Source organism: Mytilus trossulus, chromosome 14 (assembly GCF_036588685.1).
Source record: "Mytilus trossulus isolate FHL-02 chromosome 14, PNRI_Mtr1.1.1.hap1, whole genome shotgun sequence".
Taxonomy (NCBI): domain Eukaryota; kingdom Metazoa; phylum Mollusca; class Bivalvia; order Mytilida; family Mytilidae; genus Mytilus; species Mytilus trossulus.
In genome coordinates this window covers 66252723-66279604 of record NC_086386.1, presented here as the reverse complement: position 1 = coordinate 66279604, position 26882 = coordinate 66252723, and the positions used below count along the sequence as shown (strand labels likewise).

The 26882-nt window shown below is 36.7% G+C and overlaps 1 protein-coding gene across 4 annotated transcripts; it reads left to right on the top strand.

The window, feature by feature from the left end:
• Positions 1-1880: 1880 nt before the first annotated feature.
• Positions 1881-22607, top strand: LOC134695653 (BTB/POZ domain-containing protein 17-like). Of its 4 annotated transcripts, none has more exons than XM_063556989.1 (2): positions 1881-2031; positions 21150-22607. In XM_063556989.1, the coding sequence occupies exon 2, from the start codon at positions 21153-21155 to the stop codon at positions 22419-22421; it is 1269 nt and encodes a 422-aa protein (XP_063413059.1). In that variant the 5' UTR covers positions 1881-2031; positions 21150-21152; the 3' UTR covers positions 22422-22607. The 4 variants fall into 4 exon arrangements, with proteins under 4 accessions (XP_063413059.1, XP_063413058.1, XP_063413057.1 ...); XM_063556988.1 differs by lacking the exon at positions 1881-2031 and adding an exon at positions 4188-4299; XM_063556987.1 differs by lacking the exon at positions 1881-2031 and adding an exon at positions 5756-5794.
• Positions 22608-26882: the final 4275 nt, after the last annotated feature.

Genomic DNA, 26882 nt, shown 5'->3' with positions numbered 1-26882 from the left:
TTGAATCATGTCATACATCTTATCAAACACTGTCAGGATTTAATTACGGCAGTTTGTTTCTCATGTCTATATTTTATATAATATTTCATTCATTCGGTGTAAATCAGTAGACTTTCAAATGGGAAATGGTAATAAACTTTATTTCAAATACATATTTATAAAGCAATTAAAATACCAAAATCAAATCAATACTTTTTCTTTATACAATGTATTAATTTCTACTATATCAGATTTATGGTTACTGGAGCGCCAGGTAATTTCCAAATTTTGTATTTATAGTCTAGTTTTACATGGTTTTCTGGTTTGAACTAAGTGTTAAAATGACAAGCAACCGATAGAAATTAAGAACAAATAAGATGACATTGAATTATAATCTGTTTTCAATCGTAACTACTCGGCCATTCTCGATACGCAGTACAATAGCTTTTCTTCGTGTAACCAGAAAGGCCGAGTTGTTCCGATTGAATCTGTTTTAAGTGCAATGCGACAAAAAAGTGTGGTCGTATTGTTAGTACATAGGGAAACACTCAACACTGAGTCCAAATCTGTTATGAAAAATTACTTAGCTTGGATGGAGAATTTGGTTAAGCTTCGAAGAATTTTTCTATAAGAAAATGCGACACTAAGCTGAGAATTAGTGACCGTGGCATAATTTAGAAAAAAAAGGCTGCTATTCTGAAATTTCTAGAAAGGATAGAATATATAAACTGTGTTACTTGCTGGAGGATGAAGAATGCCTCCCCTTGAATGTAAATTGAACAAAAGTCTATTTTATTTTTGTTACCTGCTCGTTATCCTTTTATTATCGTAACATTCTTTCTCAAATCCAAGAACAAAAGGTAGAAAAAGGTTATAGGACTTGTTAAATACACCGGCTCTTTTAGAAAAAGTCGTGATAACTAATATAACTTGAACTCATTATAAGGTTAGATGTCGCGGTTTCGTCACTAAATAGACTTTTTTCAGGCCGCCTGAATTTTTAGTATTCGTATTGTCGTCTAATGAAATGTTATCATTGTTATTTTTATATATTTTTTTTTAAATTGCTCTATAAATACACATGATTCGAAATAAAATTATTACCATTTTTCTCTAGGAATGACTACAAATTTGATAAAACTTATACATTTTGAACATGTCCTCGATGTTGGACATTGTATGACGTTGGGCATTATACAATGTATATATATATCCTTGATCAAAATATTATGTCCTGTTAAATAATAACTTTAAACTGTTTTATCATATATTTAGTACAAAATACAGCTATTTTGTATATCTAATAAAGGTTCTTTTTTCCAGTCTGTATCACCTACCCTGTATCGCATACCCCGTATCGCATGGCTAAACCCGTATCGCATACCCCGTATCGCATACCTTTTTTTTTTTTTTTTTTTTTTTTAACTAAAGTCAGTTTTTAGGGTATTTTTTGGCTTAAGAATTTTTTTTCTAAAAATAGGTAATTTTTTGGAATGACGTCATTGTTTGGTATGTAACGTCACGTACATCAAGTTTTCATATTGTATGTGACGTCACGAACATCAAGTTTTTACAACATATTTTTTGGCACACTCAATGCAACTATAAAAAATACAAAACACTTAAATTTATACAATAATAAACAAAATATTTTAAAGCTTTTTTTAAAAGCAAAACTGAAGGTAACCCAGTGCTATGGATCAGAAAACAGTTCATATACTATAATACTCTTCTGTTGAAATATATGATAAAGCGTATAATACATGGCAAAATCCGTATCACATGCCGTATCACCCTCGACCAATATCATCCCTCGGGCCTAAAGGCCCTCGGGCTGATATTGATGTCTCGGGATGATATGACATATGATACGGATTTTGCCATGTATTATTCTCTATGTAATTTGATGTTACGTTGGTATTTTCTTTGTTTTTCTTTGTCATTTTACAAATCATCGGGTGATTATAGCTGAACTACCCCAGTACAGGTAATTGTCACAGTATTGATTTTTGTTGTCTTCTAAACAGACAGGATGATACAAACAAAGTAAAAGTAAGTTCCTTAGCATACACAATTGTCAATGCATACAGAATACACAGATCATACAGTTATAGATTATAACTTTAAGTGTAAAATGGATATTAACTTGGTATCAAATAATTCATCATTAATGCAAAAGGAGAAACGAGGGTTAGAGACAAAGACCTCGGCATATTTTAGAGATGATACCGAGACTCGTGTGTGTTTTATCACTTTTCAGTGAAAATATAGGAAAAACATAAATAATTTTCTTTAAGCACAACCTCCAAAATTCACATAATACTGACTCTAAATTTAGATGAAGATTGAACCTTCTTGAGTTTCAGTTAAATGATATTTCAAATTGTATATATGCTGGTATCGCTTTAAAGACAATATTGCAAATATGAAAGTTATTGATTTGTTTCGGCTAGAGAAGTTGAATTGTGTGTTTTATCACTTTTCAGTAAGTAAGTAAGTAAGTAATTTTTATTGGTTTAAAATCCAAAATTAGAGGATTGATACCAAGACAATACAAATTTGTTATACACAAACATACAAACATATATATATATATCATACCAAATTTATAAACATTATATGAGGAGGTGGTACCACAAAGTTATTTAGTGCTTAATAGAGCATTTCTAGAAATGTACATGTCGCTTATAAATTTAACAATAATTCTAATTATATCAGTCTCAACACACGTATACAAAAATTTAAATCTTGCTTCATTAGTCATATTGAAAAAAGAGGGAACTATTTCCCTAATTCTGGAAAACAGTTGGTCTCTAATTATATTTAATTTTGTACATTTTAAAGTGAAATGAAATTCATCTTCTACTTCTAAGAGACACAAAGGACAAATTCTTTCTTCTACAGGGGTTTTAGTGTGACGCCCTTGTTCAATTCTAAGAACACTATTACTAATACGAATTTTAGCAAAATTCCCTATTACTTTTCTGTCTATATTTAACAATAAATAGGTTTCCAATTTATAATTTTCTTTAAGCTGTCTATATGTTCTCAGCTTATTACCATGTACTGATTTATTATCACAAAATATATTTCATTTCCAATAATTAAGATATCTATCATTAAGTTTGGTATGAATTGCATATAATAAACGCTTTTTTGAAATAGTATCATGATTTTTCCAAACATGTGAAAAATTTAATGTAGCAAGTAACTGTTCAATCTTTTTGAAAATATAGGAAAAACATAAATAATTTTCTTTAAGCACAACCTCCAAAATTCACATAATACTGACTCTAAATTTAGATGAAGATTGAACCTTCTTGAGTTTCAGTTAAATGATAATTCAAATTGTATATGCTGGTATCGCTTTAAAGACAATATTGCAAATATGAAAGTTATTGATTTGTTTCGGCTAGAGAAGTTGAATTCGTCCATTTCTTGACTCTTGAAATAAAGTGGTGCGGTTTTACTAATTTATTTTTTTAACTCGCATTGTTTAACTTTCAGATTTTTTTCTTAAAGGAGCACTAGCTACGATATATATAAAAAAATAAAGTATATTTTTTTTAGATTAATCATTAATTAGATTGGAATAATGAAATAATAATTTGCTTTTAGCAATCAATTTGCTTTAATTTTGTTGAAATAAGCGATTATACATAATTTTTGACTGATTCACTTGCAAGTGAAAACGTCATCATCATTCTAACCGGTATTCATGTGAACTTAATTTAACCCCCTAGCTAGAGACTGACAACGCATGCATTGTACGTGAACTGGTTATTTAAAGAAAAAAAATGTCAACAATGAAAGTGAAACTACGGTAAATCATTTGATTACTAATTCGATCAACATAAATCATTCTTATGCGGTTAAAAACAATGAGAAACTTATATTTTTAATCTATAAATTCAAATCAAACAGACCTATAAAAATCCAATTGCACGTGCTGGTTTAACCTATTCATATCTTTATTTGTGTTTACATCGCTTATATGGTCATCTGAGGTCAAATCGATAGTTAATTAGATGGCGTCTGGATTTAAATACACACGAAACGAACCTACATATCATCTACCCCATGCTCTGTAAACTGTTTATATTAAACGTTTGATAGATTGGATAAATGTTTTACATTGTTATAAATCAAATATGAGAATTTGAGTCAAATTGGTGACCATGAATTTGACAGCTAGTGCCCCTTTAAACTATAGCTAAAAAGTTAGCTATATTCAGTGTATGGAAGGATGGTAAGGTGTATTTGTTTGTCTGGCAGGTATCATCTGACCTTGACCTAGACTTCATGGTTCATTGGTCAATGGTAAGTTTTCATGGTTTGGTTTGTTCCGTAGATTTTACTAGGTATAGGCTTTAAACTACAGTTAATGCATTGATTGCTTGCAAGGTGTAATTGTCTTATTGGCATCGTTCATCTGACCTTGACCTCATTTTCATGGTTCATTATAGTCAAGGCTTAGTTTTCTTGGTAAAGTTTGTTTATAAGAAACCATAACTTATATTTCAACTATAGCAGAATAATAATAAGAATACTTATTATTCCAATCATGGGCTATATATTTGAATGATTGTAAGGTGAACATGTATTTCTCGTCTGGCTTATCCGTGCCCTTGACATCATTTCCATGTTATGTGTACTTGTTAAACTTGCAGTAAAGCTTTGTACTTAGGGACTATCAAAATTAAATCAATGGTCATAGCAGACGAGGTGATACATTTCAGCCTGTGCACTCTTGTTTCTTTACAAGTGAGTCATTAATTGGAACTGATGAAAGGAGACCAATAACAAGTTTTTAAAGGGGCACTAGCTACGAGATATATAAAAAAAAATCTAAAGTTTGATTTTTTATGTTCAATTAAGAATTGAATGCTTCTTTTTGTAAATTTATTGGGGGTGTAAACGCGTTGACCGAAGTACATTTTGTATGAATCGCGGAAGCGCTTCATTCTAAAAATGTACGCACGGTCGACGCTTTTACAACCCTATAAAGTTACAAAAAGAAGCATTCAATACTTATAATTACATTTTTTAGCTAGGATCATGAAAACACGATTTTTATCAAGTTTAATTTAATTCACCTGTGCACTTTATTGTGGGACCTCGTGTCATCATGCATGATAAATATTATTGTCTGATGCAATTGATTACGGAATAACATGTGATATGCAGTTAGCCAATCAGAATAACGTCTTATAATGAAACATACATCTAATGTAATTATTCAATAATGAAAGTGAAATAGTGAAATAACAATTCGCTTTTTGCAGCCAAAAAGGTTCAATTTTGTCAAATTACGCTAAGAAACATTGATAATTAGTTATTCACTTGCAAGTGAATGAGTCGACCTCTTTAAATCCGTATTCATGTGATTTTCAATTTAACCCCTATAGCTAGAGATTGACAACGCATGCATTGTACGTGTACTGGTTATTTAAAGATAAAGAATGAAAACAATGAAAGTGAAACTACGGTAAAACATTTGATTACTAATTCGATGCACATAAAATCGATTGATTTGTGCCGTCTGTATATTATTTTTTGTTCGATAAAGAATTTACAAACTTGTGAAAAATGTATATCAAATGACAGATATTTAAAAAAATACTCTTTAAAAGAAGACATTTAGTGGTTATTCCACACAATTCAACCATATCCTAAAGATTTGTGATATATCAAATGTAGCAGCACCGCGCGGGCATTTGAAACGGTGGTTTATAGTCAATTTGGCGTTTCATACATAAAGTTTTGTAAATATTGATAATTACAAGTTGGTATGTTTGTTTTGTTAAAAATACAGGTAACCATAAAACACATGACACACACGTGATTCATACAAGTTCATTTAATCTAGATCTATGAATAGGGTCAATTACTACGTTGAAGTTTTTAACTATTTGACTGCACATTTGATATAGTGACAGCTGTATAAAGGATTATTGATATTGTTGGAATTCATTTGGAATGAATAGTATGGATGGAAACGACACTAGATCGGGGATCGGTTTAGGGCATGTAGGGTCTGATGGAGTAATACCCTCCATGGAAGTTAAGAACAAGGTAAGGAACACCAACAAATGCCTTTGTTTTAAGTCACTTTAATTGTTTTGGTCTTTTTATTTAGAAAAATATTCGTATCGACCATACGTTGGATTCGTGGCAGATTTAAAACCAAAATGTAGAATACACGTATAAAAAAATAAAATCAGGTTTTAAAAATGATATCAGTTGAGTTATACAGTATAACATGTATAAGGAGGGGGGCTATTATATCACCAATTTTATGTCTGTCCTATCAGGGTCTTAATCTAACGTATTGAGCGTATATATCACATATGGTCCCAGATCTGTCTGACTATAGATCTGTCTCATACATGTCATATGGACAAAATTTTTTTTCGCTGATTTTTTCAAATCCTTGCTACATCACTGTTCAATGCTCTTTTTTTGAAGGCGATGCGTGTTTTTTGTTTGTTACTATAGTTGATATATGTAAATATTTAGTCTATAATATAATAAAATTACAGTTAGATGCATATGCCTGTCTGTCAGAGGTTTCGTGACCTTTAACTTGTGAATTCATGGTTTGATAATTAGCATGATTGTGACATTTAATGTTAGTATTTATGGTCTGTGTAGGTGTATACACATTTTTTATTGTTGATTTTAATCTAATGACGAATATGTCGTTTACACTTATTAAATATTTTGGGGTTAGACAAACCTGATCAACTTGAGAAGCTTTAATGCATGGATTGACATAGAAAAATAAAAACGGAATGTATTTTAGGCTTAAGAAAATTAAAAACTTTCCTGGATTTTGAAATGTTATCTTTTTCGTCTCTACAGATGGCACCAAATTTAACTTTATAAGTAAGGGGAACTGTTCGAACTGTTGCCACAGGTCTAAAACAGTTCTCAGACAGCCCGGTTACAGTTCAAAATAAATAATTCAAAAATCAACATTCCTTGGTTGATATTATATTTATATTTCTGATATGCTTCTTATTATACAGACTGGATTTTTCGATAAGAAAAGAAAAGAAAGTATTCCATTAGGTCTCTAGTCAATGCGTATACCTCAATTCAACCAGAGTCGTATACACACACATATACAAACAATACAGAGGACATGAAAGATCAAAGCAGTTACTCCTTGGCGGAACAATTAATTACCAAATACAAATGAAAGTCTTTCGACAAAGATGGTCTCCATTCTTCTTTAAATTATGTTAAGATTATTTAGTATCTGACAATTGCTATGACGGTCAATGAATTCACACCCTTACCATACTTTTATTTACCTTGTTAGGATATTTAAACCGGCTGATATTACCTAATGTACAACTTTTAAATACTACAGCAATTTTCTGAGTTAACACATATTTATTGTTAAGATTGAAAATGAGCCATTTTTAAAACAAAAGTAAACAAGAATGTGTCCTCAGTACACGAATGCCCCACTTGCACTATCATTTTCTATGTTCAGTGGACCGTGACATTGGGATAAAAACTCTAATTTGACATTAAAATAAGAAAGAACATATCATAGGGAACATGTGTACTAAGTTTGAAGTTGATTGGACTTTACCAAAAACTACCTTGACCAAAAACTGTAACCTGAAGCGGAACAGACGGACGGACGAACGAACGGACGCACAGACCAGAAAACATAATGCCCCTCTACTATCGTAGGTGGGGCATAAAAAGCCCAAACTGATGATTTAAGTTTTACTGTAATTAGGTCAAAGTAGCCTAGGATCAAAAGAGTCGCGGATGCATGTCTGTCCTGTCTCCCTATATATGATCTTATTGTTTCGAAATCGATTGTCCTAATGAACACTTACGTGGTTAAAGTAGTCCTGTGACAGTTACATGGGGGCTGCGGCAGCGGCTCCGAGTGGTTTAAGTAGGCCTACAACAGTTACACGGGGCTGCGGCAGTCGAGTGGTTTAAGTGGCCATGTTACAGTTACATGGGGGTTTCGGCAGCCAAGTGGTTTAAGTAGTCGTTTAACAATAGCATCTTGACACTTAGGTTCTGATTTCGAATCCCATACTTATTGAAAACTCCGACTCACAGTAAAAAATGTAGATGCTAATTTAGATAAAATTAAAATATATACATCTGATTCTCCATTTATCTCTGATGCATGAGACACCTGGTTACATTGTAATGTTTTAAATAAAGAAATATACTGCGAGTAGAAAAAAAGATTGACGTTGGTACGTTAGGAATGTGTTTGCATAGTACCTATTTTCCATAAAATTTCTGTTAGTAACTTACCAACTATTTTTATGATAACTGTTCACTCAGTATTTTAATATGATTTCACTATAATGTTTTTTTACAAGAGCGTTGTTCCTAAAATAGAAACTATGAAGTATAACAATAGAGCTGGGGTGTAAGTGAAATTATAATCGATAGCGACCTTGCGAACAATTTTTGAAATATATGTGAACTTTTGAATGGTTCTCAACTAGTCATTTGTGGGGTTCATTATAGTTTGCTGTAAGGTGTGAGCCAAATTACTAGTAAGCTCCGTGTTGAAGACCGTACACGTCTTTGACCTATAATGGTGTTTCTTTTACACATTGTGACTTGGATGGAGAGTTGTACATCGGCACTCTTACCATATCTTCTTATCTATCTACATTGTATTTTGAAGTGTCCCGGTCCCTCTTTTATATTGAAACACTCGTCTTGCACGTTTTAACAGCGTCAGTACGTGATGAGTTTATGCGAGTCGTTAAAATGGCTGATTTCAAACACATTCTTGGTTTTACGCATTCCAAATATTTAGCTTATCGCTAGTATAAACTGTAAAATGTCTCCTTTATTGGTTGGTTTGATGTTATTCCCCTTTTTCAAATCAATTGATTTACAATGTCTTTTTATTTTATTTTAACCCAAAATAAAAATTTGTCTCCATTTTCTGGTATTTGTTAAAGATGCTTTAAAACTTCTCTCTGTTTCTTTACTAAATATATCCTCAGCGATATATATATATATATATATCTATTCCCATAAACCAAAGTATTGATAGTTTAGAGACATTCGTGGCGGACTTAGAGGGGGCCGGTCACGGGCCCCAACTTTTCCTGGGAAAATTTGGTTGATTATATAGGGAATCACTGAAGCATGACCCGAACGGGCCCCCTCTTAGGTAGTCAGTGGGCCCCAAATTAAGAAAATTTGTGGATCGACACTGATTAACAAATAAATTACCTTCGCAGTTGACAATTTTTATAAATTGTTTTGGCATTGTCTTGAAAATCTTGTTTTAGGTACACGTGACTCTGTTCCAAATCTCGTTATTTTTGCGCTGTGAATAAAATGGTTTTTTTTTCAAACAGGATTTCCTATATGCTTTCTGTCTATGAGAAAACAGATTCTAATTTCTTTAATGTAAATGTCATGAGGTTGTTGAATGGGTAAATGTCATGAGGTTGTTGAATGGGTATATGTCATGAGGTTGTTGAATGGGTAGATGTCATGATGTTGTTGAATGGGTAAATGTCATGATGTTGTTGAATGGGTAAATGTCATGATGTTGTTTAATGGGTATATGTCATGAGGTTGTTGAATGGGTATATGTCATGATGTTGTTGAATGGGTAAATGTCATGATGTTGTTGAATGGGTAAATGTCATGATGTTGTTGAATGGGTAAATGTCATGATGTTGTTGAATGGGTAGATGTCATGATGTTGTTGAATGGGTAGATGTCATGAGGTTGTTGAATGGGTAGATGTCATGATGTTGTTGAATGGGTAAATGTCATGATGTTGTTGAATGGGTAAATGTCATGAGGTTGTTGAATGGGTAAGTTATTTGCTTTGAGGTCTCTTGTTGGTGTAATTTGAGCCTTATACTTTTGTTGATTTGTTTGTTTCTTCCCACGTATAACGATGTCGTAATCAAATAATAAATAACCACTTCAAAGGTTCCATGTAGGTTAAATATAAACAACTCTGTAATTCTTTCACACATTGGGCCATTTTAAATAGTTTTTTTTCCACCACTCTCTACTGAAATTCACAATACTATGAGTAACATGAAGCTTCGTGAGAATTTGAGAAAATATTACTTATAGTTTTTGGTTTAATCATTTTACTCTTAACTTATTGATGTGATATACAATTGTAAATAATTATATAAAGAAATGAACCGTCAAAGGTTTACCGATAGTTATATATTACGTATTCATAGATCTTTAAAAATGTTTAAGTACTAAGGGAGTTTGTTAGTCTACCCTGACTCATCGTGCACTGTAATACTAAGGGAGTTTTTTTAGTCTACCCTGACTCATCGTGCACTGTAATACTAAGGGAGTTTGTTAGTCTACCCTGACTCATCGTGCACTGTAATCACTAAGGGAGTTTGTAAGTCTACCCTGACTCGTCGTGCACTGTAGTACTAAGGGAGTTTGTTAGTCTACCCTGACTCATCGTGCACTGTAATCACTAAGGGAGTTTGTTAGTCTACCCTGACTCATCGTGCACTGTAGTACTAAGGGAGTTTGTTAGTCTACCCTGACTCATCGTGCACTGTAATCACTAAGGGAGTTTGTTAGTCTACCCTGACTCATCGTGCACTGTAATCACTAAGGGAGTTTGTTAGTCTACCCTGACTCATCGTGCACTGTAGTACTAAGGGAGTTTGTTAGTCTACCCTGACTCCTCGTGCACTGTAGTACTAAGGGAGTTTGTTAGTCTACCCTGACTCATCGTGCACTGTAGTACTAAGGGAGTTTGTTAGTCTACCCTGACTCATCGTGCACTGTAATCACTAAGGGAGTTTGTTAGTCTACCCTGACTCATCGTGCACTGTAATCACTAAGGGAGTTTGTTAGTCTACCCTGACTCATCGTGCACTGTAATACTAAGGGAGTAGTCTACCCTGACTCATCGTGCACTGTAATACTAAGGGAGTTTGTTAGTCTACCCTGACTCATCGTGCACTGTAATACTAAGGGAGTAGTCTACCCTGACTCATCGTGCACTGTAATCACTAAGGGAGTTTGTTAGTCTACCCTGACTCATCGTGCACTGTAATCACTAAGGGAGTTTGTTAGTCTACCCTGACTCATCGTGCACTGTAATCACTAAGGGAGTTTGTTAGTCTACCCTGACTCATCGTGCACTGTAATCACTAAGGGAGTTTGTTAGTCTACCCTGACTCATCGTGAACTGTAGTACTAAGGGAGTTTGTTAGTCTACCCTGACTCATCGTGCACTGTAATCACTAAGGGAGTTTGTTAGTCTACCCTGACTCATCGTGCACTGTAATCACTAAGGGAGTTTGTTAGTCTACCCTGACTCATCGTGCACTGTAATACTAAGGGAGTGTGTTAGTCTACCCTGACTCATCGTGCACTGTAATCACTAAGGGAGTGTGTTAGTCTACCCTGACTCATCGTGCACTGTAATACTAAGGGAGTTTGTTAGTCTACCCTGACTCATCGTGCACTGTAATACTAAGGGAGTTTGTTAGTCTACCCTGACTCATCGTGCACTGTAATACTAAGGGAGTAGTCTACCCTGACTCATCGTGCACTGTAATACTAAGGGAGTTTGTTAGTCTACCCTGACTCATCGTGCACTGTAATACTAAGGGAGTAGTCTACCCTGACTCATCGTGCACTGTAATCACTAAGGGAGTTTGTTAGTCTACCCTGACTCATCGTGCACTGTAATCACTAAGGGAGTTTGTTAGTCTACCCTGACTCATCGTGCACTGTAATCACTAAGGGAGTTTGTTAGTCTACCCTGACTCATCGTGCACTGTAATCACTAAGGGAGTTTGTTAGTCTACCCTGACTCATCGTGAACTGTAGTACTAAGGGAGTTTGTTAGTCTACCCTGACTCATCGTGCACTGTAATCACTAAGGGAGTTTGTTAGTCTACCCTGACTCATCGTGCACTGTAATCACTAAGGGAGTTTGTTAGTCTACCCTGACTCATCGTGCACTGTAATACTAAGGGAGTTTGTTAGTCTACCCTGACTCATCGTGCACTGTAATCACTAAGGGAGTGTGTTAGTCTACCCTGACTCATCGTGCACTGTAATACTAAGGGAGTTTGTTAGTCTACCCTGACTCATCGTGCACTGTAATACTAAGGGAGTTTGTTAGTCTACCCTGACTCATCGTGCACTGTAATACTAAGGGAGTTTGTTAGTCTACCCTGACTCATCGTGCACTGTAATCACTAAGGGAGTTTGTTAGTCTACCCTGACTCATCGTGCACTGTAATACTAAGGGAGTTTGTTAGTCTACCCTGACTCATCGTGCACTGTAATACTAAGGGAGTAGTCTACCCTGACTCATCGTGCACTGTAATCACTAAGGGAGTTTGTTAGTCTACCCTGACTCATCGTGCACTGTAATCACTAAGGGAGTTTGTTAGTCTACCCTGACTCATCGTGCACTGTAATCACTAAGGGAGTTTGTTAGTCTACCCTGACTCATCGTGCACTGTAATCACTAAGGGAGTTTGTTAGTCTACCCTGACTCATCGTGCACTGTAATCACTAAGGGAGTTTGTTAGTCTACCCTGACTCATCGTGCACTGTAATCACTAAGGGAGTTTGTTAGTCTACCCTGACTCATCGTGCACTGTAATCACTAAGGGAGTTTGTTAGTCTACCCTGACTCATCGTGCACTGTAATCACTAAGGGAGTTTGTTAGTCTACCCTGACTCATCGTGCACTGTAATACTAAGGGAGTTTGTTAGTCTACCCTGACTCATCGTGCACTGTTATACTAAGGGAGTTTGTTAGTCTACCCTGACTCATCGTGCACTGTAATACTAAGGGAGTTTGTTAGTCTACCCTGACTCATCGTGCACTGTAATACTAAGGGAGTTTGTTAGTCTACCCTGACTCATCGTGCACTGTAATACTAAGGGAGTTTGTTAGTCTACCCTGACTCATCGTGCACTGTAATACTAAGGGAGTTTGTTAGTCTACCCTGACTCATCGTGCACTGTAATCACTAAGGGAGTTTGTTAGTCTACCCTGACTCATCGTACACTGTAATCACTAAGGGAGTTTGTTAGTCTACCCTGACTCATCGTGCACTGTAATCACTAAGGGAGTTTGTTAGTCTACCCTGACTCATCGTGCACTGTAATACTAAGGGAGTTTGTTAGTCTACCCTGACTCATCGTGCACTGTAATCACTAAGGGAGTTTGTTAGTCTACCCTGACTCATCGTGCACTGTAGTACTAAGGGAGTTTATTAGTCTACCCTGACTCATCGTGCACTGTAATCACTAAGGGAGTTTGTTAGTCTACCCTGACTCATCGTGCACTGTAATCACTAAGGGAGTTTGTTAGTCTACCCTGACTCAGCGTGCACTGTAATCACTAAGGGAGTTTGTTAGTCTACCCTGACTCATCGTGCACTGTAGTACTAAGGGAGTTTGTTAGTATACCCTGACTCATCGTGCACTGTAATCACTAAGGGAGTTTGTTAGTCTACCCTGACTCATCGTGCACTGTAATACTAAGGGAGTTTGTTAGTCTACCCTGACTCATCGTGCACTGTAATACTAAGGGAGTTTGTTAGTCTACCCTGACTCATCGTGCACTGTAATCACTAAGGGAGTTTGTTAGTCTACCATGACTCATCGTGCACTGTAATACTAAGGGAGTTTGTTAGTCTACCCTGACTCATCGTGCACTGTAATCACTAAGGGAGTTTGTTAGTCTACCCTGACTCATCGTGCACTGTAGTACTAAGGGAGTTTGTTAGTCTACCCTGACTCATCGTGCACTGTAGTACTAAGGGAGTTTGTTAGTCTACCCTGACTCATCGTGCACTGTAATCACTAAGGGAGTTTGTTAGTCTACCCTGACTCATCGTGCACTGTAGTACTAAGGGAGTTTGTTAGTCTACCCTGACTCATCGTGCACTGTAGTACTAAGGGAGTTTGTTAGTCTACCCTGACTCATCGTGCAATGTAGTACTAAGGGAGTTTGTTAGTCTACCCTGACTCATCGTGCACTGTAATCACTAAGGGAGTTTGTTAGTCTACCCTGACTCATCGTGCACTGTAGTACTAAGGGAGTTTGTTAGTCTACCCTGACTCATCGTGCACTGTAGTACTAAGGGAGTTTGTTAGTCTACCCTGACTCATCGTGCACTGTAGTACTAAGGGAGTTTGTTAGTCTACCCTGACTCATCGTGCACTGTAATCACTAAGGGAGTTTGTTAGTCTACCCTGACTCATCGTGCACTGTAATCACTAAGGAAGTTTGTTAGTCTACCCTGACTCATCGTGCACTGTAGTACTAAGGGAGTTTGTTAGTCTACCCTGACTCATCGTGCACTGTAATCACTAAGGGAGTTTGTTAGTATACCCTGACTCATCGTGCACTGTAATCACTAAGGGAGTTTGTTAGTCTACCCTGACTCATCGTGCACTGTAATCACTAAGGGAGTTTGTTAGTCTACCCTGACTCATCGTGCACTGTAATACTAAGGGAGTTTGTTAGTCTACCCTGACTCATCGTGCACTGTAATCACTAAGGGAGTTTGTTAGTCTACCATGACTCATCGTGCACTGTAATACTAAGGGAGTTTGTTAGTCTACCCTGACTCATCGTGCACTGTAATCACTAAGGGAGTTTGTTAGTCTACCCTGACTCATCGTGCACTGTAATCACTAAGGGAGTTTGTTAGTCTACCCTGACTCATCGTGCACTGTAATACTAAGGGAGTTTGTTAGTCTACCCTGACTCATCGTGCACTGTAGTACTAAGGGAGTTTGTTAGTCTACCCTGACTCATCGTGCACTGTAATCACTAAGGGAGTTTGTTAGTCTACCCTGACTCATCGTGCACTATAATACTAAGGGAGTTTGTTAGTCTACCCTGACTCATCGTGCATTGTAATACTAAGGGAGTTTGTTAGTCTACCCTGACTCATCGTGCACTGTAATACTAAGGGAGTTTGTTAGTCTACCCTGACTCATCGTGCACTGTAATACTAAGGGAGTTTGTTAGTCTACCCTGACTCATCGTGCACTGTAATACTAAGGGAGTTTGTTAGTCTACCCTGACTCATCGTGCACTGTAATACTAAGGGAGTTTGTTAGTCTACCCTGACTCATCGTGCACTGTAGTACTAAGGGAGTTTGTTAGTCTACCCTGACTCATCGTGCACTGTAGTACTAAGGGAGTTTGTTAGTCTACCCTGACTCATCGTGCACTGTAGTACTAAGGGAGTTTGTTAGTCTACCCTGACTCATCGTGCACTGTAATCACTAAGGGAGTTTGTTAGTCTACCCTGACTCATCGTGCACTGTAGTACTAAGGGAGTTTGTTAGTCTACCCTGACTCATCGTGCACTGTAGTACTAAGGGAGTTTGTTAGTCTACCCTGACTCATCGTGCAATGTAGTACTAAGGGAGTTTGTTAGTCTACCCTGACTCATCGTGCACTGTAATCACTAAGGGAGTTTGTTAGTCTACCCTGACTCATCGTGCACTGTAGTACTAAGGGGGTTTGTTAGTCTACCCTGACTCATCGTGCACTGTAGTACTAAGGGAGTTTGTTAGTCTACCCTGACTCATCGTGCACTGTAGTACTAAGGGAGTTTGTTAGTCTACCCTGACTCATCGTGCACTGTAATACTAAGGGAGTTTGTTAGTCTACCCTGACTCATCGTGCACTGTAATCACTAAGGGAGTTTGTTAGTCTACCATGACTCATCGTGCACTGTAATACTAAGGGAGTTTGTTAGTCTACCCTGACTCATCGTGCACTGTAATCACTAAGGGAGTTTGTTAGTCTACCCTGACTCATCGTGCACTGTAATACTAAGGGAGTTTGTTAGTCTACCCTGACTCATCGTGCACTGTAATCACTAAGGGAGTTTGTTAGTCTACCATGACTCATCGTGCACTGTAATACTAAGGGAGTTTGTTAGTCTACCCTGACTCATCGTGCACTGTAATCACTAAGGGAGTTTGTTAGTCTACCCTGACTCATCGTGCACTGTAATCACTAAGGGAGTTTGTTAGTCTACCCTGACTCATCGTGCACTGTAATACTAAGGGAGTTTGTTAGTCTACCCTGACTCATCGTGCACTGTAGTACTAAGGGAGTTTGTTAGTCTACCCTGACTCATCGTGCACTGTAATCACTAAGGGAGTTTGTTAGTCTACCCTGACTCATCGTGCACTATAATACTAAGGGAGTTTGTTAGTCTACCCTGACTCATCGTGCATTGTAATACTAAGGGAGTTTGTTAGTCTACCCTGACTCATCGTGCACTGTAATACTAAGGGAGTTTGTTAGTCTACCCTGACTCATCGTGCACTGTAATACTAAGGGAGTTTGTTAGTCTACCCTGACTCATCGTGCACTGTAATACTAAGGGAGTTTGTTAGTCTACCCTGACTCATCGTGCACTGTAATACTAAGGGAGTTTGTTAGTCTACCCTGACTCATCGTGCACTGTAGTACTAAGGGAGTTTGTTAGTCTACCCTGACTCATCGTGCACTGTAGTACTAAGGGAGTTTGTTAGTCTACCCTGACTCATCGTGCACTGTAGTACTAAGGGAGTTTGTTAGTCTACCCTGACTCATCGTGCACTGTAATCACTAAGGGAGTTTGTTAGTCTACCCTGACTCATCGTGCACTGTAGTACTAAGGGAGTTTGTTAGTCTACCCTGACTCATCGTGCACTGTAGTACTAAGGGAGTTTGTTAGTCTACCCTGACTCATCGTGCAATGTAGTACTAAGGGAGTTTGTTAGTCTACCCTGACTCATCGTGCACTGTAATCACTAAGGGAGTTTGTTAGTCTACCCTGACTCATCGTGCACTGTAGTACTAAGGGGGTTTGTTAGTCTACCCTGACTCATCGTGCACTGTAGTACTAAGGGAGTTTGTTAGTCTACCCTGACTCATCGTGCACTGTAGTACTAAGGGAGTTTGTTAGTCTACCCTGACTCATCGTGCACTGTAATACTAAGGGAGTTTGTTAGTCTACCCTGACTCATCGTGCACTGTAATACTAAGGGAGTAGTCTACCCTGACTCATCGTGCACTGTAATCCCTTAGGGAGTTTGTTAGTCTACCCTGACTCATCGTGCACTGTAATCACTAAGGGAGTTTGTTAGTCTACCCTGACTCATCGTGCACTGTAATCACTAAGGGAGTTTGTTAGTCTACCCTGACTCATCGTGCACTGTAATACTAAGGGAGTTTGTTAGTCTACCCTGACTCATCGTGCACTGTAGTTCTAAGGGAGTTTGTTAGTCTACCCTGACTCATCGTGCACTGTAATCACTAAGGGAGTTTGTTAGTCTACCCTGACTCATCGTGCACTGTAATCACTAAGGGAGTTTGTTAGTCTACCCTGACTCATCGTGCACTGTAATCACTAAGGGAGTTTGTTAGTCTACCCTGACTCAAAGTGCACTGTAATCACTAAGGGAGTTTGTAAGTCTACCCTGACTCATCGTGCACTGTAATCACCAAGGGAGTTTGTTAGTCTACCCTGACTCATCGTGCACTGTAATACTAAGGGAGTTTGTTAGTCTACCCTGACTCATCGTGCACTGTAGTACTAAGGGAGTTTGTTAGTCTACCCTGACTCATCGTGCACTGTAATCACTAAGGGAGTTTGTTAGTCTACCCTGACTCATCGTGCACTGTAATCACTAAGGGAGTTTGTTAGTCTACCCTGACTCATCGTGCACTGTAATCACTAAGGGAGTTTGTTAGTCTACCCTGACTCATCGTGCACTGTAATCACTAAGGGAGTTTGTTAGTCTACCCTGACTCATCGTGCACTGTAGTACTAAGGAGTTTGTTAGTCTACCCTGACTCATCGTGCACTGTAATACTAAGGGAGTTTGTTAGTCTACCCTGACTCATCGTGCACTGTAGTACTAAGGGAGTTTGTTAGTCTACCCTGACTCATCGTGCACTGTAATCACTAAGGGAGTTTGTTAGTCTACCCTGACTCATCGTGCACTGTAATACTAAGGGAGTTTGTCAGTCTACCCTGACTCATCGTGCACTGTAATACTAAGGGAGTTTGTTAGTCTACCCTGACTCATCGTACACTGTAGTACTAAGGGAGTTTGTAAGTCTACCCTGACTCATCGTGCACTGTAATACTAAGGGAGTTTGTTAGTCTACCCTGACTCATCGTGCACTGTAATACTAAGGGAGTAGTCTACCCTGACTCATCGTGCACTGTAATCACTAAGGAAGTTTGTTAGTCTACCCTGACTCATCGTGCACTGTAATCACTAAGGGAGTTTGTTAGTCTACCCTGACTCATCGTGCACTGTAATCACTAAGGGAGTTTGTTAGTCTACCCTGACTCATCGTGCACTGTAATCACTAAGGGAGTTTGTTAGTCTACCCTGACTCATCGTGCACTGTAGTACTAAGGGAGTTTGTTAGTCTACCCTGACTCATCGTGCACTGTAATCACTAAGGGAGTTTGTTAGTCTACCCTGACTCATCGTGCACTGTAATCACTAAGGGAGTTTGTTAGTCTACCCTGAATCAAAGTGCACTGTAATCACTAAGGGAGTTTGTTAGTCTACCCTGACTAATCGTGCACTGTATTCACAAAGGTTCAAGTCAAGTCCCGGGTGTAAATTGCAGGATTAAATAATGCATGTACATTGTCGGAAATATAAAATGTATTTGTACTCGCTACGAAATAGAACAGCGAAAAGGCGCACCTCACTTTTCGTTCTGCTTTTTAAGCCGCGTGCATCCGACAATGTACATATATAAGGGAGGGGGTGTTGTAATATCTCATATATATTTATGTATTTTTACAACTCTTTTTAATTCATATTCCAGTGAGCTTTAATTTTTTTTTATTACAAGTATGACTCTGTAATGAAAAAAGATATAGGGAAAATATTTTAGCGTTTGTATTTCTCCCTAAAAGATATAATGCATTGTTTGACTTGAGGTGTTTAACCTTCCACACTCCAATGGTCTTGTAAAGTATTACATATACTACTGATTGTTAGCATTATAATGACTTCTTTTATTTACCCATTGACTTCTAAGGAACAAACCATACATTAGTAAGTAGTATCTTATGTGTTATTTGATGTGCTGATTCTTGACATTAGTTTACTTTGCAAACTCGTGTTAGTATTTTCTATTTCAAATGAAGTTGATTAACACCGGAAATATATATATATAAAATCGTCGTTCATGTTTAAAACCACCTATAAGGTAATACATAGATATTCTATTGTCAAATTGGTTGTAAGAGATTTGTAAAAAAAAAATAACATGAAAAAAATCTTACACAAAAACACTCTACCTCTACCTCTGATACCATGTTTTCCTCTACTTCTGCAGTGTAGCATGCATAAATCGTTGTCTGGTACTATGCCTACCTATTACGCTGGTACCGTACATACCTCTACGTGTTACCAAGTCTGCTTCTACCACTGGTACCATACATAACTCTACCTCTGGTACCATGTCTTCCTCTCGACTGGTACAATACATATCTCTACGTGTTACCAAGTCTGCTTCTACCACTGACACCATACATACCTCTACCTCTGGTACCATGTCTTCCTCTCGACTGGTATCATACATGCCTCTTCGTGTTACCAAGGCTGCTTCTACCACTGGTACCATACATACCTCCATCTCTGGTACCATGTCTTCCTCTCGACTGGTAACATGCATACCTCTACGTGCTACTAAGTCTGCTCCTACCACTGGTACCATATATACCTCTACCTTTTGTACTATATGTCTGCCTTTCGACTGGTACTGTGCATACCTTTACATGCTATCATATCTGCCTACCACTGGTACCATGCCTGCCTTAACTGCCGATATTCCTTGCATAGTAAAGACCATGTCTACTTATAATATTGTTGCTCTGGAAAGGTAAGCAGTCCGTGGTCTGTGGGTGGGTAGAGGCCGTTCACCTCACGTTGATTGTAATACGCCTCTCCTTTAAAAATCCTGGATCAATCCATGATAAATTGCAGGAGCGGATCCAGCAATTTTAAAAAGGGAGGTCCCAATCCAGGACAAAAAAATGGGGGTCCAACTATATGTCCCTATTCAAATGCATTGATCGGCCAAAAGATGGGGTTCCAATTCCCGCCCCCCCCCCCTGGTTCCACCAATGATAAAAAGTCGATTATGAACACAATAGAGGAAGAAAGCGATGCTGTAGCTACGACAAATGGAAAATAGTCATGGTTATTTGACGAATCTATTTTGAAAGATGGTGGTTCAATATAATATGTGTAGTCGAGCGACACTAAGCTCCTGGGAGCCTCTGGTTTGGTTAAACATATTTTTTATATTACCACTGATTTATATGTTTTTATTAAGGTTTTATGTACCCTTCTGTAATTAGACATTTTTGTAAGAATGTTCAAACCTCAATTGTATTAAAACTACAGATATAATGAATAATAGAGATAGGCCATTTAGTACATATTCCAAGGGGAAACTTGATGCAAAGCATTATTTTTACTGTTTCATTGCATTTGATAGAAAAAGAGGACTCTGTGGCAGATAAATCAAGATTTTTATAGAAAATCCACAGCCTTAAATACAGAGATTTTTGTTATAAAATTTGAAACATAAATTACTCACTTGATTTTCTATGATGTGCTAGTGTTTATTTTTTTACAAAAAGTTCGAAGCAACCTATAAATCCCAAAACACCTCGTGCTGAGTCACTAAAAGGTGTACTTGATTTTGGCCATATATTTATATTTGTTTTAACCAAAAACGGCATTTTTAAACTTGTTTTAATGAAATCAATGCTAGCACTGCATGCAATAATCCTATATCTATCAGTCATCAAATTGCCAGATATGAGATTACAAGGATAAAGGCTGTGGATTTTCTGTAAAAATCTTGATTTATTTGCCACAATTAAAGTCCTCTTTTTCTATTAAATGCAATGGAACAGTAAAAAATAATGCTTTGCATCAAGTTTCCCCTTGGAATATGTACAAAATGACCTATCTCTATTATTTATTATATCTGTAGGTTTGATACAATTGAAGTTTGAAAAGTTCGTACAAAAATGTCTACAGAAGGGTACATAAACCTTAATCAAATACTTGTGTTTTTCTATTAACATAATTAACTATGTTTTCGTTTTTACTTCTAGAAAATGGATGAACATGAGCAAGAGAATGATGATGAGCATGAAACAAATTTAAAAGATGAACGAAGTTTTATAGAAAATATTTCTAAATTTTATGGTCAAACAGATCTCCGTGATATAACATTGAACATAGGTGACGATTCCTACTCCGCTCATAAGTTTGTGTTGGCCAAAGATAGTGACGTGTTCCGTGCAATGCTTTACGATGATAACTGGTCAAAGGACAATCAAACAGAATTAACACTTAGTGAGGCTCCAGAATGTCGAGCCGTATTTGATAAATTTTTACGTTATTTTTATACAGCCGATATATCTGTCACTGTGGAGTCGTCTGTTGGTATTCTTTGTTTGGCAGATAAATACTGTGTAACGTCACTCAAAAATCTATGTACACAGTACATGATTGACAAAGCCAAATCACCGAAAGTCAAAAATGCTTTGTCATGGTATGCTTGGTCTAAAGCTTTGGGTCTTACAGAATTGATACAACAGTGTGCTCAGACTATAGCATGGAATACAGGTCCTTTACTTAGATTAAAAGAATGGCCTGGAATGGATTTCGATTTTGTGTCTGATCTGTTAAGAAACGAAGATTTGGTTCTTCAAAATGAATACCTCTTATACGAATCTCTTCTTCAATGGCTATTTCATGAGAGCCATAGGTCTGATCTACGAGAAAATGCGAGTAAATTATTCCCTTTGATTAGATTTCCACAAATGACAGTTAATCAGTTGTATCAGATTGAAAGCTCAGATATCGTTGAACAGGAAGAATGTAAGGATGTATTGAATAGTCTTGTTTGTAAGGCATACAGATTTAGATCACTATGTCCATCACAAGGAGAACTAGATGTTATGTTTAACGAACCTTTTTACCTGCCTCGTAATTACTTAGACTTAGTTGTGGACACCGTTCGAATGCAAAATACACTTCGTTTTGGAATCCAGGTTGACGTTAAAACTTATGCAGGGCCTGTACCTACACACAAACGAGAAGGCGAATGGAAAATAACATACAGAAAGAACGGAGATAGTTGGACGCTGCAGATATTCTGTCACGATTCAGCTACCGTCAACGGCGAAGCAAGAGTCCAGGCAAGCGTTATAGTCTATGACGAAGATGAAAAAGTCATTCAAGTGGAACAAGTTCCAACATTTGTCTGTTCCCGTGGTAACAATCTAGCACTCAATTTGAATGTCACTAATCCTGATGATTCTAAATTGATGGCAATCATTCTGAAACCAGTTCCAAAGACCAGTGAAACAACGTCTTGATATTTTAAATTGCAGTGTGCTGTTTTCCGTCACAGTTAAACGTAAAGTCGTTTAATCTGAGTAATAAATTCAATTGGATAAGGCAATGTTATAGGTTATTTCTTTATACTTTTTCAGTCCTTGCGTGATTGTTCACATGAGGACTTCTAATGAAGAAAAAAAAATCATATACTATTTCACCATTAATTTATTCTTCTTTGAAGGACTTCGATAAAAAAAAATAAAGGTGAAGTTTGTTGACTTTCAATACGATAAGACATCTAACCATCTGTCTAAATGATGCGAATGTAACCAATTATATAACCCCGTGTACGGTCTCCAACAATGAGCAAAATTCATACCATAAATATAGGCCTGACATGCCAAGAAATTGCCTCCGTTGAAATTCTGCTAACAGCCAATAGAACAAATTACATGGATGATTAATATTGACCATTTGGTATATGTCTGTGTGCTAAGCGACACGTACATGAAGGTCATAAATTAATTTGTTGATCAAATGAAATCAAATCTTTAACTACTAATGGGTGCCGTAGGAGGTAGACCGGAATTTTTAGCGAGGATTTCTTGGCATGAATGAAAAATTTGAAACAATTAAAAAGCTTTAAAGGAAAATCAAAGGCCTAATTTGTGAAAAACAATGAACGAAAACCAATTTTGACAGATAACCAACCACAATTACTCACTGAATAAGAGGCTTCTGAATCTTGACAGTCACATAAAGAATATTGAGAGCCGGGTTTAATAAGAAAGAAAGGCTGTTTATGGCCAGTCGTTTTACTGTATATTCTAACTTCAAGATCTAATAACCTTAATAAGATATCTCATATAGTTTATAAAATATCTGATATAAATTTCTCTATAAGATATCTTATAAACTACATGAGATATCTTATAAAATTTATTTATATTTTATATATTAGAGATCTCAAATAAATAAATATGAATACTTATATCATTTATACTTTATAAGATATCTCTTATTTAATCTAGGTTTTATACTACTGCTTTTATAAAAAAAGATTTATAAAAAAAATCTTACAACAAAAGAAAGAAAACATACTATTCAACTTGCATAGAATTTTCAAGAAAATGACTACAACAATGTTTCTTGAATAATTCCACATTACAATTTTTTATTTTGAGTGGCAAATTATTTCATACCTTGGATGCAGAATAATGAAAAGATTTTTTCTAAAGAGCCTATGTCGCGCACCTTGGTCTATGTGCATATTAAACAAAGGACACAAATGGATTCATGACAAAATTGGGTTTTGGTGATGGTGATGTGTTTGTAGATCGTACTTTACTGAACACTCTTGCTGTTTACAATTATCTCTATCTATAGCGAATTTGCCCTAGTAGTTGCAGAGGAAAATATTCTGTAAAAATTTACTAAAATTTACAAAATTTATGAAAATTGTTAAAAATTTACTAAAAAAGGTCAATAATTCCTGGTCAACTGACCATTTTGGTAATGTTGACTTATTTGTAGATCTTACTTTGTTGAACATTACTGCTGTTTACAGTTTATTTCTATCTATAATAGTATTCTGTATCACCTAAAACGTCAAAATGTCCTCACATTATCAATATAGGGGCAATATTCAAACAACGGGTTGTCCGATTCACCTGAAAATTTCAGGCCAGAAGATCTTGACCTGATAAACAATTGTTTCCCTGTCAAATTTGTTATAAATGCTTTGGTTTCAGAGATATAAGCCAAATGAAATCTACATTTTACCCTTACGTTCTACTTTCAGCTATGACAGCCATCTTGGTAGGTTGGCCGGATCACCGGACACATTTTTAAAACTATGAGGACATAAAATAGAACCGTAAGGCCAGCTGTGCGCTCCAAATTTTACAAACGAGTTATCAGATTTAATGTTAGGGTATTGGACTTCTTGTTGTCTTTCAGACAAATATGATTTTATCCAATCTTTCATATGTCTGATAAGATAAAATTTAACGTTTCTAAAAGTATGGCATGGTTAATAAGGTCAAAAGCCTTACTGAAATCTAAAAACACAGTACCAACTATTTCTCCACAATCTAAATATTTTAACCATTCATCAATTACTTTAGTCAGCGCTGTTTGACATGAATGATTGACCTTTCCGGACTGACAGCGATATGATATAACAATCTTTTTATTCTCAATCTTTATTAAACTTTGAATTTTGACATAATAACCTCAAATTCACTTGGTTTGTCCTCTCATAATATATGACCATATACACATGATATACTGTAACATCAGAAATTAATGTGTGAAAACACGACTCATTTGTTCAATTGAAAAATTTTAAAAAGGAAAATACTAAAATTATGAATGAATTTTAACTAGTAGTTAGTAACAGTATTTCATCAAGAATTTAACAAGGAGAAAAGCTAAAATCGTTAAAATCAAACTTGACCTGTATCATGTCATGAAAAAACCATACACGGAAATGCAAATCAACATCTTCAAGCATGAAGAAAAAAGTAGGGATTACTTATTTGCCTGACTGACGGGAAAAGTGAAAACCTCACGAAATATATGGGACAAGTTTAATACCTTTTTAATGAGTCATTTCACGAGAGAGTGTGTTTGAATAACGCTTTTCACTAAAAGTTCTTGACGAAAGACTTTACAAGTGGATCTTAAAAATGCATATCTTCATAAAATAAGAGTGTACACGTTGAAATGTCTCACCTTTTTTACTATAATCATTAATATTATGTTGACAGTCCCAAATATAAAGCTTTTCTACAGCTATTACATAAACTTAACATGATTCAAGAAAATGAGGTCAAGGTTATACAAACCAATCAAGAAATACATGTATATAGTTGACCTATTGCTTATAGTTTCTAAGAAGTGGACCTAACCAAGAAAACATTGACCAATGAACCATGAAAATATCTCAGGTCAAGGTTAGACGAGCCATACCAGACGGACATGTACAGCTTACAATTGTTTTATACAACAAATATAGTTGACCTATTACATACAGTATAAGAAACACAGATTAAAACATAAAAACTTCAATATAACTACTGAACCACGTAAATGAGGTCAAGGTCAGATGACAACTGCCAGTTGGACATGTACACCTTACAGTCCTTCCATACACCAAATTTACTAGACCAATTGCTTATAGTATCTGTCTGAGATATGGACCTGAGCACCAAAACTTAACTTTGTTCACTGACCCATTAAATGAGGTCGAGGTAAAGTGAAAACTTTCTGACAGGCATGAGGACCACGCAAGGTACGCACATACAAAAAGTTATCCTATTATTATTATGAGTAATCATAATAAGAGAGAAATTAACATTACAATTTTTTTTTTTCGAACAGACACTGAACCATGAAAATGAAGTCAAGGACAATGGACATGTGACAGACGGAAACTTCGTAACATACGGAATCTATATTCAAATTATGAAGCATCCAATTCTCCCACCTTCTAAAATATAAAGCTTTTAAGAAGTTATCTAACATTGCCCCCTCCAGATCACTATCCCTAGGTTTGTGACAAGTTACAGGCTCGAAAAACACAGTGGCAGATCTAGAAATTTTCATAAGTGGGGGCCCACTGACTGCCTAAGAGGGGGCCCGATCATGTCACCCTTCAGTGATTCCCTATATAATCAACCAAATTTTTTCTGAAAAAGGGTAGGCCCGTGCCTAAAGCCGCCTCTGGACAAACAAGCCGACTGAAATGACATCACACACTGAAGTGTCTCGCCTTTTGTAATAACTATTGATTTTGTTGATAGTTTTTTACATAAAGCTTTGCTACAAGTAACACACAAACTTAACAAGATCCAAGAAAATGAAGTCACAGTGAGATAAACCAAACGAGAAATACATGTACACCTTACAATCTAGCTGCAGAACCGTAGCAACATAAGGACCTAAGAGCTAGGTTCCGCAGCTACTTACAATCATGCAATAAACCAAACATAGTTGACCTTTTGATTAATATAGTTCTAAGAAACAACAGTATTAAACAAGAAGAATGTGTCCCAAGTACATGGATGTCCCATCCGCATTATCATTTTCTATGTTCAGTGGACCATGAAAACTCTAATTTGGTATTGAAATTAGAAAGATCTTATCATAGGGAACATGTTTACTAAGTTTCAAGTTGATCGGACTTCAACTTCATCCAAAACTACCTCGACCAAAAACTTAAACATGAAACGGGACGAACAGATGGATGGACACACAACAGACCAGAAACATACTGTTCAGAAATGGGGCATAATAAAAACTTTATATTGACCAATGAACCATGAAAATGAGGCAGATGCAGTGGAAGATTCAGAAATTTTCATAAATGGAGGCCCACTGACTGACCTAAGTGGGGGCCCCGCTCCAGTCACGCTTCAGTGATTCCCTATATAAGCAACCAATTTCCCCCCCCCCCTGCCACCCCCCTTAAATCCGCCTCTGAGATGAACCATGCT

Coding starts and splice junctions, on each gene's coding strand:
- LOC134695653 (XM_063556986.1), top strand. CDS start 5,959: ATGAATAGTATGGATGGAAACGACACTAGATCGGGGATCGGTTTAGGG. Junction 6,055..21,149: donor CCATGGAAGTTAAGAACAAG/GTAAGGAACACC, acceptor TTTTACTTCTAG/AAAATGGATGAACATGAGCA.